The 15838-nt window shown below is 31.7% G+C and overlaps 1 protein-coding gene and 1 long non-coding RNA gene across 2 annotated transcripts; both read left to right on the forward strand.

The window, feature by feature from the left end:
- The first annotated feature begins 1093 nt into the window (after positions 1 to 1093).
- LOC131845060 (uncharacterized) lies at positions 1094 to 4479 on the forward strand. The gene is made up of 4 exons (XR_009357615.1): positions 1094 to 1246; positions 1383 to 1954; positions 2416 to 2726; positions 4192 to 4479. It is a non-coding gene; the product is annotated as an uncharacterized LOC131845060 (long non-coding RNA).
- A 793-nt stretch (positions 4480 to 5272) lies between these two features.
- On the forward strand, positions 5273 to 11819 carry LOC131845048 (ATP-dependent RNA helicase me31b). The gene is made up of 8 exons (XM_059194060.1): positions 5273 to 5360; positions 5783 to 5996; positions 6085 to 6166; positions 6250 to 6456; positions 7115 to 7286; positions 7760 to 7910; positions 8020 to 8215; positions 8340 to 11819. Exons 2-8 carry the CDS (start codon positions 5929 to 5931, stop codon positions 8790 to 8792), a joined length of 1329 nt encoding a protein of 442 aa, XP_059050043.1. The 5' UTR covers positions 5273 to 5360; positions 5783 to 5928; the 3' UTR covers positions 8793 to 11819.
- Positions 11820 to 15838: the final 4019 nt, after the last annotated feature.

A 15838-nucleotide genomic window follows, 5' to 3' on the forward strand; every position in this document is an offset into this window, starting at 1 on the left:
CACGAATTTTAAAAATTATCGGAGATTGTTTGTGGGATTTAAAGGGAAAATGTGATAAAGCCTGCAAACTACTAAGTGAATCGGAGAATATTATTGTTTTACATAGTTTAGCAAGGAGTACATATTCAATCGCCTTAAGAAGTCCGTAGCATTCTCCAGTATAGACGGAGGTCTCTGGCGGAAGCTTAATTTTTTGATGAATTTTGTATTGTGAATGGTAGACTCCAACACCTACACATTCGCCGTTAGAATGTTTAGGCGTCCGTAAAAATGTAGTGCCAATCTTTCCATTCATTATCCATAATATAGTTAAATTTGTCATTGGCGTTAATTTCATCTTTATTTATACCTATATTATATAATATTTGGGGATTAAGTATTAGCGAAGTGTAACTATGTTGGTACAGGGGAAGATATTGAGTCTGATATGTTGGAGATGTAATGTCTTTAAATTTTTGGAAACTTTTCACTAAACAAGGTTGGTCTTTATGAGTCCAATACTTCGAAGAGGCTATCACCTCAGCCAATTCCTTGACTCTAGAAATTAAGAGATTTTTTTTTAATGCTAGGCTACGGAAAAAAAATGTATCACTCAGGTACTGTCTTCGCAGTTTTAGCGGTGGTTCACAACACTCTATTTGTAACGAATTTATTGGGCTGGATTTCATTGATCCAGTGATAAGTCGTAGTGCCTTATATTGAATACAATCCAATTTTTTAAAAGCTGCTGCGTTTGCTGGATTTAATAAAACCGAGCCGTAGTCTATAATGCTTCTAATTAAGGCATTATATAGGAGTTTCATAATAGAAGGATGGGCGCCCCACCATACACCACTAAGACACCTTAAAATATTTAGGTTGCGTTCACATCTCACTACAACGGATTCACAATGTGATACACCTGTGAGTTTTGAGTCCAATACAAGTCCCAAAAACTTTGCCTGATCCTTAACTGATAAGGGGGAATCATCATATAAAACATTAACTACTGATGGAATCCTTTTTCTAGAGTATACAACTACAGTGCTTTTAGATGGGGATAGATCTAGACCATTATTATCTAGCCATTTTTTAAGAAATTTTAATGCTGCAGAAAGGGAATCGCTAATCTCGTTAATTAATCGGCCGGCAACATAGAAAAGCAAATCGTCCGCATATTGCAGAACTTTTACACATTTATTTATGGATACTTCTAAATCAATAGTATAAATGTTGTAAAGAATTGGACTCATTACGGAACCCTGAGGTAGCCCCTTCCATACCGTCCTATATATACAATCATTATTATCTAAAGGATATTTAATAAATCTTTCTGTTAACATATTTATAATAAAATTCATTAAATGTCTAGGTACATTCAACATCTCTAATTTATGTTTCAGTATCAGGATATTAACATTATCATAAGCTGCGGTTATATCTAGAAAACCAGCTATTACAGAGTCATTTCTAGAAAACGCTAATCTAATATCTGTGACAAAAATCCCCAAACTGTCAAAAGTGCTCTTACCTTTCCTAAATCCTAGCTGACTATCTGAGAATAATCCATTGTGTTCCAAAAAACATTCGAGGCGATTTTTTATTAAATGTTCCGATATTTTCGCCAATACAGTAGATAGAGCTATGGGACGATATGATGAAGGTTCGGAACTTGGTTTATCTGGCTTTAATAACAAGATTAAAGTTTGTGTTCTCCAAGAACTGGGAATATTACCTGATGTCATAGCTGTGTTGATTAAAGAGAGATAATAATTAAGAGCATCTTCGTCTAAATGTACTATAAAAGAGTATGGAATGCCGTCTTCACCAGGCGCCGAGTCTTTAATAACAGAAAGTACACCTTTTAATTCATTGACAGTGAAGGATGAATTGAGATCAAATGTAGAATCATTATTATTAACTATTTCTGTATTAATAGTTAAAGGATTTACATGGAGCTGTTCTGGAACGAAAGGTGGGGCTAATCTATCTAATATTTGTTCTGCAAGAGTGGGAGAAATCTTTTGTTGTTGAGATACATTAAAGGCCGATCTAAATCTACGTATATTTTGCCAGATAATAGATGGATTGACATTAGGACATAATGAGGCACAAAATTTACTCCAACCTTCAATCTTTTTTTGTTTTAATAAGTTTTTAGTATTATAAGCTACTTCTTGATAATTTTTATAGTTATCTTCAGACATACAGACACAGTACTGTCTTTCAGCTATTTTCCTTTGTTTTACTGCAATAGTACACTCTTCATCCCACCAAGGTGGAGAGGGTATTGTACTAGGACCACTATTTTTGGTTGGAAATGTTGAATCAGCTGCCTCAATTAATAATTTAGCTAATGACAGAGAACACTCTGACACATTGTCATGGGATATTTTGGGTAAAGTTGATAATTTTTCATGTACTTTCTGTTTGTAGTTGTACCAGTTGGCATTACTTAATTTATACCTCATACGGGGCTGTTTCATCTGCTGCAAGGGTTTTGAAAAAGGAAAAGTAATTAATAATGGATAATGATCACTATTATAACTATAGTTTAGCGGACACCAAACAAGAGATGAAGCGAGATCTGGTGTACATATAGATAAGTCTGGTGAGCTGAGACCTTCAGTGGGTCTTGTGATGCGTGTTGGCATACCAGTATTTAAAATACATAAGTTATGGGAGTCAATTAACTCCAATAATTGGTCACCATAACTATTGGATGAAGAGGAACCCCAAGTCTGATGGTGAGAGTTAAAATCTCCTAAGCATATAAATGGTTTTGGTAGGATGTTGAATAAATTATTGACTTCATTGAAAATGGCATTACTTGGGCGGGAGAAATATATAGACACATAACAAATACTATTCACTATAATAGCAATAACAGAGATATCATCACTGTGTGAAGGCAAAGGAAGAATATTATAGGATAAAGAATTCCTGATGAGTATGGCGACTCCTCCATACCCATCAGGTCTGTCATTCCTTAAACAGGAATAACCAGGGATCTTAAAAATAGATCCCGGTTTTAACCAAGTTTCTTGTAAACAAATTATGAAGGGATCATATTTATTAATGATGTGTATAACATCATGTTTTTTATTGATGAGGCTCCGGCAGTTCCACTGTATGGCCTGAGCTTGATCCATTATCTGTGATCTTATATATAGTATCAATAAGTAAAGCTACGTTGGACGGTGATATATTTGAATTCGATTGTTGTAAAAGGTCTAATAATGTTTTTATAATTGCTGAAATCTGAATATTTTTATCATGATTATTATTATTAAAAATGGGTTGAGATGGAGGGAGTGTGGGACTTTTTATGATCTCATTGTGTGCATATTGATCATATCCTCTTGAGAATTTTGGTAGGGCTTTTGGTTTCAGAAACACTGTCTTTTTATATGACCTATTTTGGTTATTTACAGGAACTGTATTTAATGTAGTATAGTTTGGAGATTTGTCATTATTTATATTAGATGGGGAGGAAGGAGCTGTAAGTAAAGCATCTGCATAAGACATTTTATTAACTGGTGGATGTAATTTGACGGCTTCCATATATGAAATACAACTCTTACTCATAGTCTCTTTAATTGCTTTTTGCCGGTCAAATTCTAAACATTTTTTACTATTTGCTTGGTGAGAACCCTTGCACAAGCAGCACCAATAGTCATTTTCATCAATATTGCAATTCTCCCCTGAATGTCCCTGTCCACATTTAAAACACCTTGGAGTGGCCCTACATTGGCTTTTAACATGGCCATACCTACAACAGTTGTAACATTGTACTGTGGGATATATATAAAGGGTTACAGCTAATGCAGTATAACACATATAAACTCGGGTTGGCAGTACTTGTCCATCAAAAGTAAGAACAACAGTGCCTATATTTTCAAATGTATTTGTATTATCGATATTAACTTTCCTTTTAAGCCTTCTCAATTTAAGTATTGTACCGCAACCTATTGGGACACTTATATTTTGTAAAATGTCTTCATCAGACCAATCAGTGGGGACACCCCTTATTACACCCATACGTGTAATGTTAAAAGTAGGAATAAAAGCTTTGTATTTTTCAGTTGTTAAACTTTGATTACATAAGAATGAATTTGCTGCTGTGAAATTTGAGAAAGACAAACTAATTCTATTACGACCAATTCGTTTAAGACTACCATTCACAATACCATTAATTTCTTTACGTTTCAGAAAGCGACCAAATGTGACGGGATGCAATGTTGTGTTGCTGTTATCATCTGAGAATTCCCTCTGGACATGAATTATATATGGTGCTGCATCTGATGGCTGATACCTAGTGCGAGCAATAGGTGTTCGAGTGATTTCAGTGTTTTGTGTACTATTATTGTTAAGAGCAGTAGAAACTGCATTTTGAGATTTGGAATTGACTTCAGAATCTTTATTATTATATTGATCTATTATTGTTGTTTCATTTGTTATGCATGCACAAACATTTGGTCCCATCCTTTTTGAACCGTGTCTCCTTTTCTTACCTAGACATGTACTACAAGTTGCACGAGCAATTCTTTTCCTTTTTAATTTTCCAGAATCAGATACTGAACAGTCAGTATCCATAGACGACTCTAAAGCCGTAATTAAGATGTCCATTGGAGTGTTTGGAATCTCATTTTCAAATCCTGGAGGAACTATAGTCGTAGTTCCCCCAGGATCGTCGGGCGGTTCGCCCATATAGAAATAAAATCTAACTTACCAATATGATATGTACACACCAAATTACACACTAAAAATAAATATAATAATAACACTAAATACAACTAAAATTACTAAAAACCAATCCTTAATCTATATGTTATTGAAATAATATTTCCTGAATTAAAAAACGCGTCCGGTCAAACCAAATTTTCCCGCCCTTTTTCAGTGGTAGCATTAATAGATACAGATGACTTCTAAGTACGATTTAATATCAACTTTGGCGGTTTAAGTTTATTTAAGTTATAATAAAATATTCGGATGAAAAAAGTCTTCTAATTAAATTCGAAATGTGTAATACACAACACATACACAAAAACGAATAGCTTTAAGTTAAATTTAATTAAATCATAAAAACTATTATATCGCATACAAAGCATACGTTAGGTAGGTATAATTTATCAAAAAAATATTATACATAGGTCTTTTTAATTATATCATTCATTTTTAATTACTAACTTACTTGTGTACAAAATATTGACAACTTCAGTTACAATACGTTTCGATTATTGGCACAATGAACTGTAAGTGTATAGTAGTCATCATAGAATAGGCTTCGCTTAAAAAAACAGTTTTTTGTCTTTGCTTACTTTGTGATGTCGTCGTCTACTAACGCGTACGGGTATCGTCTTTTTTAAAGTTTTATCAAGGTAATTACTATTCGTTTGATAAGTAATTTATATTTTTGCATTAACCCTTGTCTCTAAATTACTATAGAAGTATCTAAAACCAAAGTAGTTATAATATTAAATCATATTGTTCACTGTTACATTTATCAATAATTTTTAGGCGGCCATTAAAGTTGGAACTAAAATCAATGAATATCATCCTAAGTAATCTTTTCAATCTTAAATGATTATATATAATTAAATTGAGTAAACTTTAATTCGTAAATTTATTGTAACGCTAAACAATTATTTATAGTTTACAATTAATTCACTCGACAACGTAATATCCGTTTAGATATTTATATATACACAGTTATTATTGTATATGTTCTTGTTGACGCGTCTCATGTATTTATTCTACATTAGGCCTATTGTTGACAATATTAATGATTAATTTGTTTCAGATTCCCGGACTAATTTGGTGAACGTGATAATTTCATAGTAGCCTATGAATCGGACAGTGATTTATTCTAAAATTTGTTTAGTGTTGGACACAGTTTTGTGATTAAGTTTCTAATTTTAGTCATCCCTAGTGGGATTGTTTGGCAAAATGATGACCGAAAATAGAATTAGTTCAACTAATCACGTCGGAAATAGTTTATCTAATCAGAACAAGGGGTATGTTTATTTTGATTAATTTATTGTTATAATTATGAAACGCAATTATACATGGATATCTATTAAGCTTATGCATTCTTTTTTACAGAGATGTCGATAAAACTATCGACGACATCGGTTGGAAATCAAAATTAAAAATACCCCCAAAAGACAGAAGAATAAAAACCAGTGTAAGTTTATGAAGTACCCTCAGTTTTTATTTTAATTATATGAATGTGTTACATATTATAGTAACATTTTTTTTACTGTTTAGGATGTGACAGATACTAGAGGTAATGAGTTTGAGGAATTTTGTTTAAAAAGAGAATTGCTGATGGGTATTTTTGAAAAGGGTTGGGAGAAACCTTCCCCTATTCAAGAGGCTTCAATCCCAATTGCACTTAGTGGTAAAGATGTACTTGCAAGAGCCAAAAATGGAACTGGCAAAACTGGTGCATATTGTATTCCAGTTTTAGAGCAGGTAATATTCTAAAATATTTTGTAATAATTATTTTTTAAATGTTCAATTTAATAATATAAAACTATAATTTAATAATGAAATATTCATGTTTTTATTATAAATATATATATAACTTCTTTCAAATCACACAATAATTATATACTTCAAATGTGGATAATGCATAATTCAACTTATGACTAACAAGTTTGTATTATTCAGGGAAAAAAAGTCTTAAAATGTTTCCATATAACTTTCTGACATATTTTTTATATAAAATTTTGAGTTTAAACATACAGCACAAAGCAAATACAACACTTTATCATCATAACAATTTTGTATAAAGCCCTGATTAAACTATTAGTCTGTTAATATTTACTTGCAATATAGTTGTTATGTTAAATGAGATTAATCCTATTATGAACAATATATGGTTGTTATTTATGGTTTAGATATAAATTTTACATATTTTCTAAATGAATGATTATTTGTATTTCGAGTATTCTTATAAGCACTATACATTTTATGAATAATATAAAGTCTTAATAAAAATGATGATATTTTTGGATTCCCCTTCACTTTCTATAAGTGATAAAAAACAATTCTGACATAGCTGTTTGTCTTATCTAAATAGATAGATTACCTTGCTTTTTTTAAAGGCAAAATATTTTTTTTTTTGTAGGTTGATCCTAAAAAAGATGTAATACAAGCTTTAATTGTTGTACCAACAAGGGAGTTAGCACTTCAAACATCACAAATTTGCATTGAACTGGCAAAGCACACAGACATTCGCGTAATGGTTACTACAGGAGGCACCAACCTCAGAGATGATATTATGCGTATATATCAAAATGGTGAGATGTTATTTCATACAATTTACAACCTGAACAAAACCATTGAAAATGGAACTTAATAGTACATAGATTTGTGTTTATGTTTGCCACAACACAGGTCACAAATTATTAGAATATATATTTGAATTGTTTAACTTTCGTCTTTAAATTTATTTTGTATTGCCTGCTATGACACTCATGGTACCATTGTCAATTGCAATTTCAAAGTTGTTCTGCCTTTGTACCCTGTAATTTCACTTCTGTATCTTACCCATAAAACCTGAACACAACTTGCAGAAGAAGATGCTTGTTGGCAGAACTAGGTTATACAAAGGTACACAAATAGATAATTTACTACAAAGTCTACCTTTGTAATGTTGCTTTCATCATTTGTCTGAACTGTCTGACCACTAAATTCTCACTATTCTTCATCACTAAAGTGTTGTATACTGTATAAAACTGAATTTTATATATGCTAAAATTGTTTTTTTCAGTTCAAGTTATAATTGCTACGCCAGGTCGTATGATTGATCTCATGGATAAACAGGTTGCTAAAATGGACCACTGCAGAATGTTGGTTCTAGATGAGGCTGATAAACTCCTTTCTCAAGACTTTAAAGGCATGTTGGACATGGTCATCTCACGGTATGTACCTATTCTTAACTTTTTGGATTTATATTATATACTAAAAAAAGTGGATAATTTAGTTTAATAAAATTTGTCTATTATATATTTTTGTCTTATTTGTGTTTAGGTTACCCAAAGAACGCCAGATATTGCTGTTCTCTGCCACTTTTCCACTAAGTGTGAAACAATTTATGGAAAAGCACTTGAGAGAACCTTATGAGATTAATCTCATGGAGGAGTTAACATTGAAAGGTGTCACACAATATTATGCATTTGTACAAGAGAGACAAAAAGTTCACTGCTTAAATACACTTTTTTCAAAGGTAAATAAAAATTTTTTACTATTAAAATTATTCATTACAGACAGTAATTAATACTATTAACATTTAAAATTAGCATTACAAGTATAATGAGTTGTATTTATGTTTTGCTATTGTATTGTTTCAGTTACAAATTAACCAGTCTATAATATTCTGCAATTCCACTCAGCGTGTAGAATTACTTGCGAAGAAAATAACAGAGTTGGGATATTGTTGTTATTATATACATGCGCGCATGGCGCAGGCACATCGCAATCGCGTCTTCCATGATTTTCGCGCAGGGCTGTGCCGTAACTTAGTGTGCTCTGATTTGTTCACTAGAGGTATAGATGTGCAGGCCGTCAATGTCGTTATTAACTTCGATTTCCCTCGTATGGCAGAGACTTATCTCCATCGCATTGGTCGCTCTGGGCGGTTCGGCCACTTAGGTATTGCGATCAATCTAATCACATACGAGGATCGATTTGCACTGCACCGTATAGAGCAGGAGTTGGGCACGGAGATCAAGCCTATTCCAAAGGTGATCGACCCGGCGCTGTATGTGGCGCGCCCTGACGAAGACGACTCGGCCGACAAGTAACGCCGTGTTGCCGCAGTGTTCACTCGCACACACTCTGTGCCCTCTACATCTATCTGGACTTGCTGACTGGTGAAAGTAATAAAATTATAAACAACAAAAACAAACTTTATTTGTAAAAAGTGTAATGAATTTATTGTAACAAAATGTGCGTGTAAATAGTTATCGTGAAATAAGACTTTTGACCCTGAATAGGGTTACTTTTTTAAAGTGTATATAAAACATTGGGACTTAAAAAGGATATTTGCGCTCTTTGTCCATATTGGATACTGTGTGTGGATTCCTCCATTGTTAAAACATAAAATATTTATCTGAATCTGAATACGAACAAAGTCTACCTAAATTTGTCCAAGATCTTAACATAAATTGTGGTAGACTTGCTATATATATCTATATATATAAATATGTACTTTCTACCCATATTATGAATATACTTGAGCTAGCGCAATTTTAATTTTACTCTTACTAAAAACACTGCATTCCGTTATATGGGTAGATTTATAAGTCTAGCTCAAACAAATAACATTTAACAATTCGTATGTTCATTGCAGCGTCAAGGACATTGTTTCTAGCCGCTTGAGATAATGTCCAATTACTTCAAGCCGTATTTATTGTAACTGTGTATATCCTATAAGTTAACTTTGGAAAATAAATTAGATGACTGATGTAAATTGTTCGTTTGTGTGAATGATTATAGTAATATCTGTATATAATTTAACATAAGTTAACTTATAGTGATGATTCGGTTTAATAGTTTTAACAATTATTTTTTTGTTAAATCTAAAAGCGGTTTTTGTCACAGTTTTGGCATAACTAGTATGATGATTCTGGTGGGATTGGTTTAGAACTTTAGAGAATAAAGAAGAAATAAATATATTTTATAGTTAATTTTTCTTGTTCACAAGTCAGATTTTCTACATTACCCTCGTGAACAAATGGGTAGCCCACCAAATCTAAATACGAAGAATTAGTAACGTCTTTTTTTTAATAAAATTTTGAATAAACTGTGACTTTTAACAAGGCAGGGGAATGAACTATACTGTTACGGCTTGCAGATATGGGTCATTGCTTTGTCTGGACTATTTATGTTAGAGAGCCAATAATTTCCATTATTTAAAACTCAATTTTGCTCTCTGGGGAGGGGGGAGGGGGGGACTAAAAGTATTAGGGATGTCAAGTGAAGAGTTTTTGGTCGCGTCTTAATAGTGCTGATTTTCGTACATGGCCAACGTTTTAATGGTTTATTTACTTTCGTGACCTGCTTATGTATTTAATTTGTAAATCCTTCTGCAATACTAAAGTGTGTGATCTCTGATTAGTTACCGTAAATGTGCTAACTGATTTTTAACTACAAACATCACAAAATCTCATGAAAGAATATGTTTACAGATCAATTTTGTAACAATAGTGCTTAGTATAAATGTAATTTGTTAGAGAACGAATTGGAAAACATTAATTTTTTCTATACACTTTCTACATTAATTTTGTATATTAAAGACCTTTAGGCTATTTCCAAGGGATAAAGTTTTATATGATCCTTGTTCCCTAGACCTGGCTTATTACAAAATGATTGCAAAAGGAAGTGTATGTAAGTTAAATGCAACGATATATTTTATTAGTTATTTGAATTGACCAACGTACGACAATGTAACAATTGTTAATAATGTATTAATATTTTCCACATAGATTAGTAAAAATATAGATGAAAATGAAAGTTAAAATGAAGTAATAGCAATGGCTACAAATTGCGTTGTTTAAAAAAATATCTGTGCAAATTAATCTTATCACTTATGTACAAAATATGAAAATTATTCTCTATAAGTGGTGAACGTCGAAAGTGACGGACTGACACTGCGTATATCTGTGATATGTATAGTTTCATGATTATTTCATAGCTAAATTAGATGAGATTTTCTAGATCTCAATGTAATCTTGTGGAAATTGAGATGAAAGGAAGAAAATCTTGGAACATTTTTTGGACTCGATAACTACTGAAAATATATCAACAATAAATAAATACTTGCCAACTGAGATTGATAAGCTGTTTGGGTGATAATGATAACGAAAAATCTTATTAAATTGTACCTATTATAATTTTGTTGCTTTACATTCATAGTGTGAAAAATTGTGATAATTAATAGTACTTTAATTTATACGCTTCTTACAAAACGAATCATAAGTATTTCCGGGCCACTTTAGAATGTCAGCCGTGTTAATATAATATTGCTCATTTACTGTATACCCATTAGATTGTTAAAAATGTATAATTTTATTATACGTTACAGAGTACTACTATATTTTTATAATTAAATGAAAATAGCAAATATATGAGAGACTTCTGACCTTATTGGTGATAATTGTATATGTGATGTTGTCAAAAGGTTGAAAACAATAAAGATTTTTGCTATTTCATAAGTACAGTCTATTGGAGGCAAGATATAAACTCGACTGATTTTCTCAAAAGCCCTGTTGTAAATTGTATTAGACATATACTTTAGGCGTATATTTTACAGGTATTTCTTTAGGATGCCAACCTATTGAGTAATCCAAATTTTTGTTATAATAGTGAATCCACTTTGTCACGAAGTACTTATTTGTGTTAACATAAATTCATAAACATTAATTATTAAGTAAGAGTATTACTTATTCATTATTGCATATAATTATTTTAATTAAATTATAATTTTAGTTATGGTACTGATATTTTAGATACATTATGCTGATTTGCTATGAAAATACTAGCTGAACTAATGTAAAATGGGTCATGCAATAGGCCACAATCTGAATGCAATAACCTTTTATAAATATTTTTGTTGCTATTGTTTTTTTGGCGTGTGTTGGACAATACTGAGCAGTGTATAAGTATTTGTGTTTCCACCTAGTTACGTCAATTAATTCGTTTACAAGGTAATTAAAGTTAAACACTTAATTCAAGTACGCGTTATTAAAACAAACCTGTTTATTAGTGAAAACTTGCACTTATAAGAAATACCTGTAAATAGTACTTTTTTTTATACAATTGATTTATAATTTTGCCAAATTTTAAGTTACTATTTTGTTGATAGTCTTCACCTTATCGAATGTTGGCGATTACAGAAGGCATATCAGAATTAGATTTAAAATGATAAATCATGAACTACTTACTATATAAATAGACTGTTATACAGGACAACTACGCAATTGGCAGTATCATATTATATTCTGCAAAATAATAATTTATCTTGTTTTCTATTTAAAAAATATATTATTGTTGAAAAAGACCAAAAATAAACTCTTCACGCCAAAAATAACGAATTTTATTTCGAATTATCAAAACAAAACAAAATTGGTCCCAGACTCCTTGTGGTACATCTCTGTGGTACATATGCTCGATTTTAGACTTAGGTATTGTTTTACACCCATTGACTAATTTAATTATTAAACTTCCACAAATTGTTTGGTATGATCAATGATTCAAAGAGTTTTAACTAAGTACGATGTGGGGGAAGGAGATTGTTAGTAATGTGGATTGATAACCCCATTGCTAGCAATGTACCATGTCAGATCGACCTCCACGCGGTTCTCCCTGGGAACCATCGTGTTAAATTCTTGGTGAATTTGTCACGATGGGCTAACTGACCTGACCTCATGTTCGTCTTATCATCCTCCACTGGTGCCCCGCCAGCGTAAACCGTTAGCGCTGGCGGGTGCACCATTCCATTATCATCCCCAAAAAAAAAACTAAGTACGGCGGATCCCGTAATATTCAAGGATTGACAAAAAATACTATGGTCGAAGTCATCAAACGCAGAACAGAAGTCCAAAAAAATTGTTGCTACTTTTTATTCGTCATATAACTTGACAGTAAAAACTTGATCTATTAGTGTATCAATTAGGTCTCTAGTTCCTACTCTTCCAGTACCCAAAGCTATTTTATTATGTTTTAGTGTCCTAAAAGATCGATTTCGAGATTGTAAGCAATAATTGTATGGTCTATAAGTTTTAGGAACAAATTACTATTACTTTAGCTATTTTCAGTTGTTCAAGGAAGATCCGTTTCCATAGCTTTGGTTAAAAAAGGTAAATAAATTTTTGTTAAGAAATCTATATAATCTTTAAAGATTGTAATTGATATACCATCCATGTAACCACATGACATCTTAGATTCCAGCTAGCTTTTACTATATTTACATCTTTAAGTTGTGACATAAATATCACGGTACTAGTTTCAACTAAGATCTTTATTGTATTATCATTATCCCATCAAAAACATAAATGTGAAATGATAGCCGAGTTTAATATTATGATATATGCCTTGATTGTTGACTTCTACGACAAAAGAGATGAGATCTAAATGGGTGCCAAGTTCAATGGTCTGTCCTGAAATGTAGTTATAACAATATAAAATATCATTTCTTCCTATAACTTAGGATAATATACTGTAGCCTAAGGTCTGACTTGGTTAGTTCTCATATACCAATTATTACTTTCGATTGCTAGTTACTATTAATATTAAAATAGGAACCGACAAGTAACATGTTTAGAACTTGCGAAGGCTACAGTATATTTCGTATATGAAAACTAGCCAAGTTAGACCTTAGGCTACAGTATATTATCCTAAGTTATAAGAAGAAATGATATTTTATATTGTTATAACTACATTTCAGGACAGACCATTGAACTTGGCACCCATCTCATCTCTTGTCGTAGAAGTCAACAATCAAGGCATTTATCATAATATTAAACTCGGCTATCATTTCACATTTATGTTTTTGATGGGATATCATTACTTTTTGTACATAAATTATACGAGGTACTTATTTATAACTAAATTAATACCAAATTATTTTTGATAAATTACTGTATTTTCGTATATTTACGGGGTATAATTGTCTTTTTTGGTGTTATTTTCTATATTTTCTTGTAACTTTTAAATGTTCAAGTGCAATGCCAATTCAGTATCAGGAATTTTTGGGCAAATCGGGGCGGTATAACGTCCACAGATGGTTGTACTCTACAACAGAGCTACAGGGAATAACACCCTGTAACACCCATTGAGTTTTCAAATGCCTGCACCACAACTTGGATCTAAATTGTTAAGACGTACTCCATCTAAGGTTTTAACTCTGGAGAGTCCAACGTAAACCTGCCCTTTATTAAATATAGAGGAGGCTATGTTGAGAAGAGAACTGCTAAAACTAAGGCCTTGTGATTTGTGGATAGTAATAACATATGTTAAGCAAATACGGAATTGTTCTCTATCAACATATACATTATTTAATATCTGAAACTTCGTATTGACACGTTATAGTTCGTAAAGACGATTATGTAACAAATTGACTGTTATCTATTGAATTCTCAAGAAAACAATTTGTTACCAATGAGTTCTCATTCTCGAGTTAACTATACATTCCTACTTATAACTATACTAAAATTGTTATTAATTTTTGGTTTAAACTATTGTCTATACCATACGTATTTACTAAAATAATGTAATAATAATATAATCACAAATATATAAGTATAATTAAGGAAAGCTATAAATTTCGTAGCATAAATCGCAACCTTATAGGTTAGAATCGATGAATATAACACAAGACAAATGTACGTAAAAATAATAATGGTATTTTTTATGAACAATAAAACAAAACATTGAGACATATGAGGGCGGCTGCCATTCGCTCGGACAGGTTCGCGTCAACGTTTTATCGCACCGCTCCCACATGGCGCCGCCGCGGCGCCCTATACCTAATGTGACCAGACGTCCCGTAATGAACGGGACAGTCCCTTTTTATAATTACGAGTCCCGGTGTCCCCGAAACGGACTCTGGGACGCAAAATTGTCCCGTTTTCGGTAACGGTGCGAAATTTTGGGTAGACGAGCCGGTTGTTAGTTGTTGGTAATTAAGGTGAGTATAAAAAAAATGTGCCAAGAGTGTCATTCTTACTTAAATACTTCTTAAAAAGTCAAATTTGTTCCTCCGATAACAAAACATTTTATTTTTATCAGATAAATATAAACTATCTATGAATAAACAAAATGTTTAATTATATTTATCGGATATATTTCTTAATTGATAACTTTTTTTGAATAGATAATTTTAAAAAAGAGTTTTTTTCATTGGCTGTCTGTTAATTGTGTCCCGTTTTGAGTCGAAGAATAAATGGTCACATTACCTATACCGAAATGCCTATTATTTCTTAATTTTATTATTGAGAAAAAGTGTTTATTATTTCATCATCTATTTTTTCAACATTTAATTTTAAAAGAATATTTCATTTAATGCCTTAGGGATTTTATACTTAGTTTTATTTACTATATTCCATAGTTCTTTCGTTAAGTTTTTAGCACTATGACTTTCTAAATTAATTGCATTTTTCTTTGCTTTGCTAACCACATTTATGTATGTTTTCATATATTCCTTTTTGTAATTTAGAAAACTCGTGGCTATCTCCCAAATTTATTGTACATATTTAAATAGTTTCAATTTGAAAGAAACTTAAATACCAGCACAGACCCGTCTGTGTTTAAAAGAATTTCCCACTTTAATCCTGACTTTTTGTAAGGTACAAATACAAAAAGTGGTCTCAAAAATCTTCCAAAGGTTTTAGAAATAATTTTGCTTTTACGGAATGGAGAGAATTGGAAAGGTCAATTCTCGGTAATTATTTTTCCTTCGAATTCATTTTGTTTTTATTACTATTATTCTACGATTCGATCCGTAGTAATAATGATTTTGACGCTGTAATTTATAAAACAAACAAGCACGTCCATTTGATAAATAATTAAGAAAGACAATGCTGTTTGAAGATTGTTTTCTGGTATATATAATATGGTAGTATTCATTAAGTTACGAATATAAGTTTGAAGTCTCGAGAAGGATAAACAATTTAAAAAGTTTAGTCTTTACATTTTCATATTTTTTTAGTATATCCATTTCACATGTGACAAAAAAATATATTTCCTATATGGAACGATATCCTGTTACTGAGTATGCCATATTTCTCCACCAAATTCACAGACGAGTGATTGACTTGATGTCGTTCTTGTACTGTACTGTCACTACACT

Source organism: Achroia grisella, unplaced genomic scaffold (genome assembly GCF_030625045.1).
Source record: "Achroia grisella isolate CSIRO2021 unplaced genomic scaffold, CSIRO_AGI_Agris_v1 utg4502, whole genome shotgun sequence".
NCBI classification, from domain to species: Eukaryota; Metazoa; Arthropoda; class Insecta; order Lepidoptera; family Pyralidae; genus Achroia; species Achroia grisella.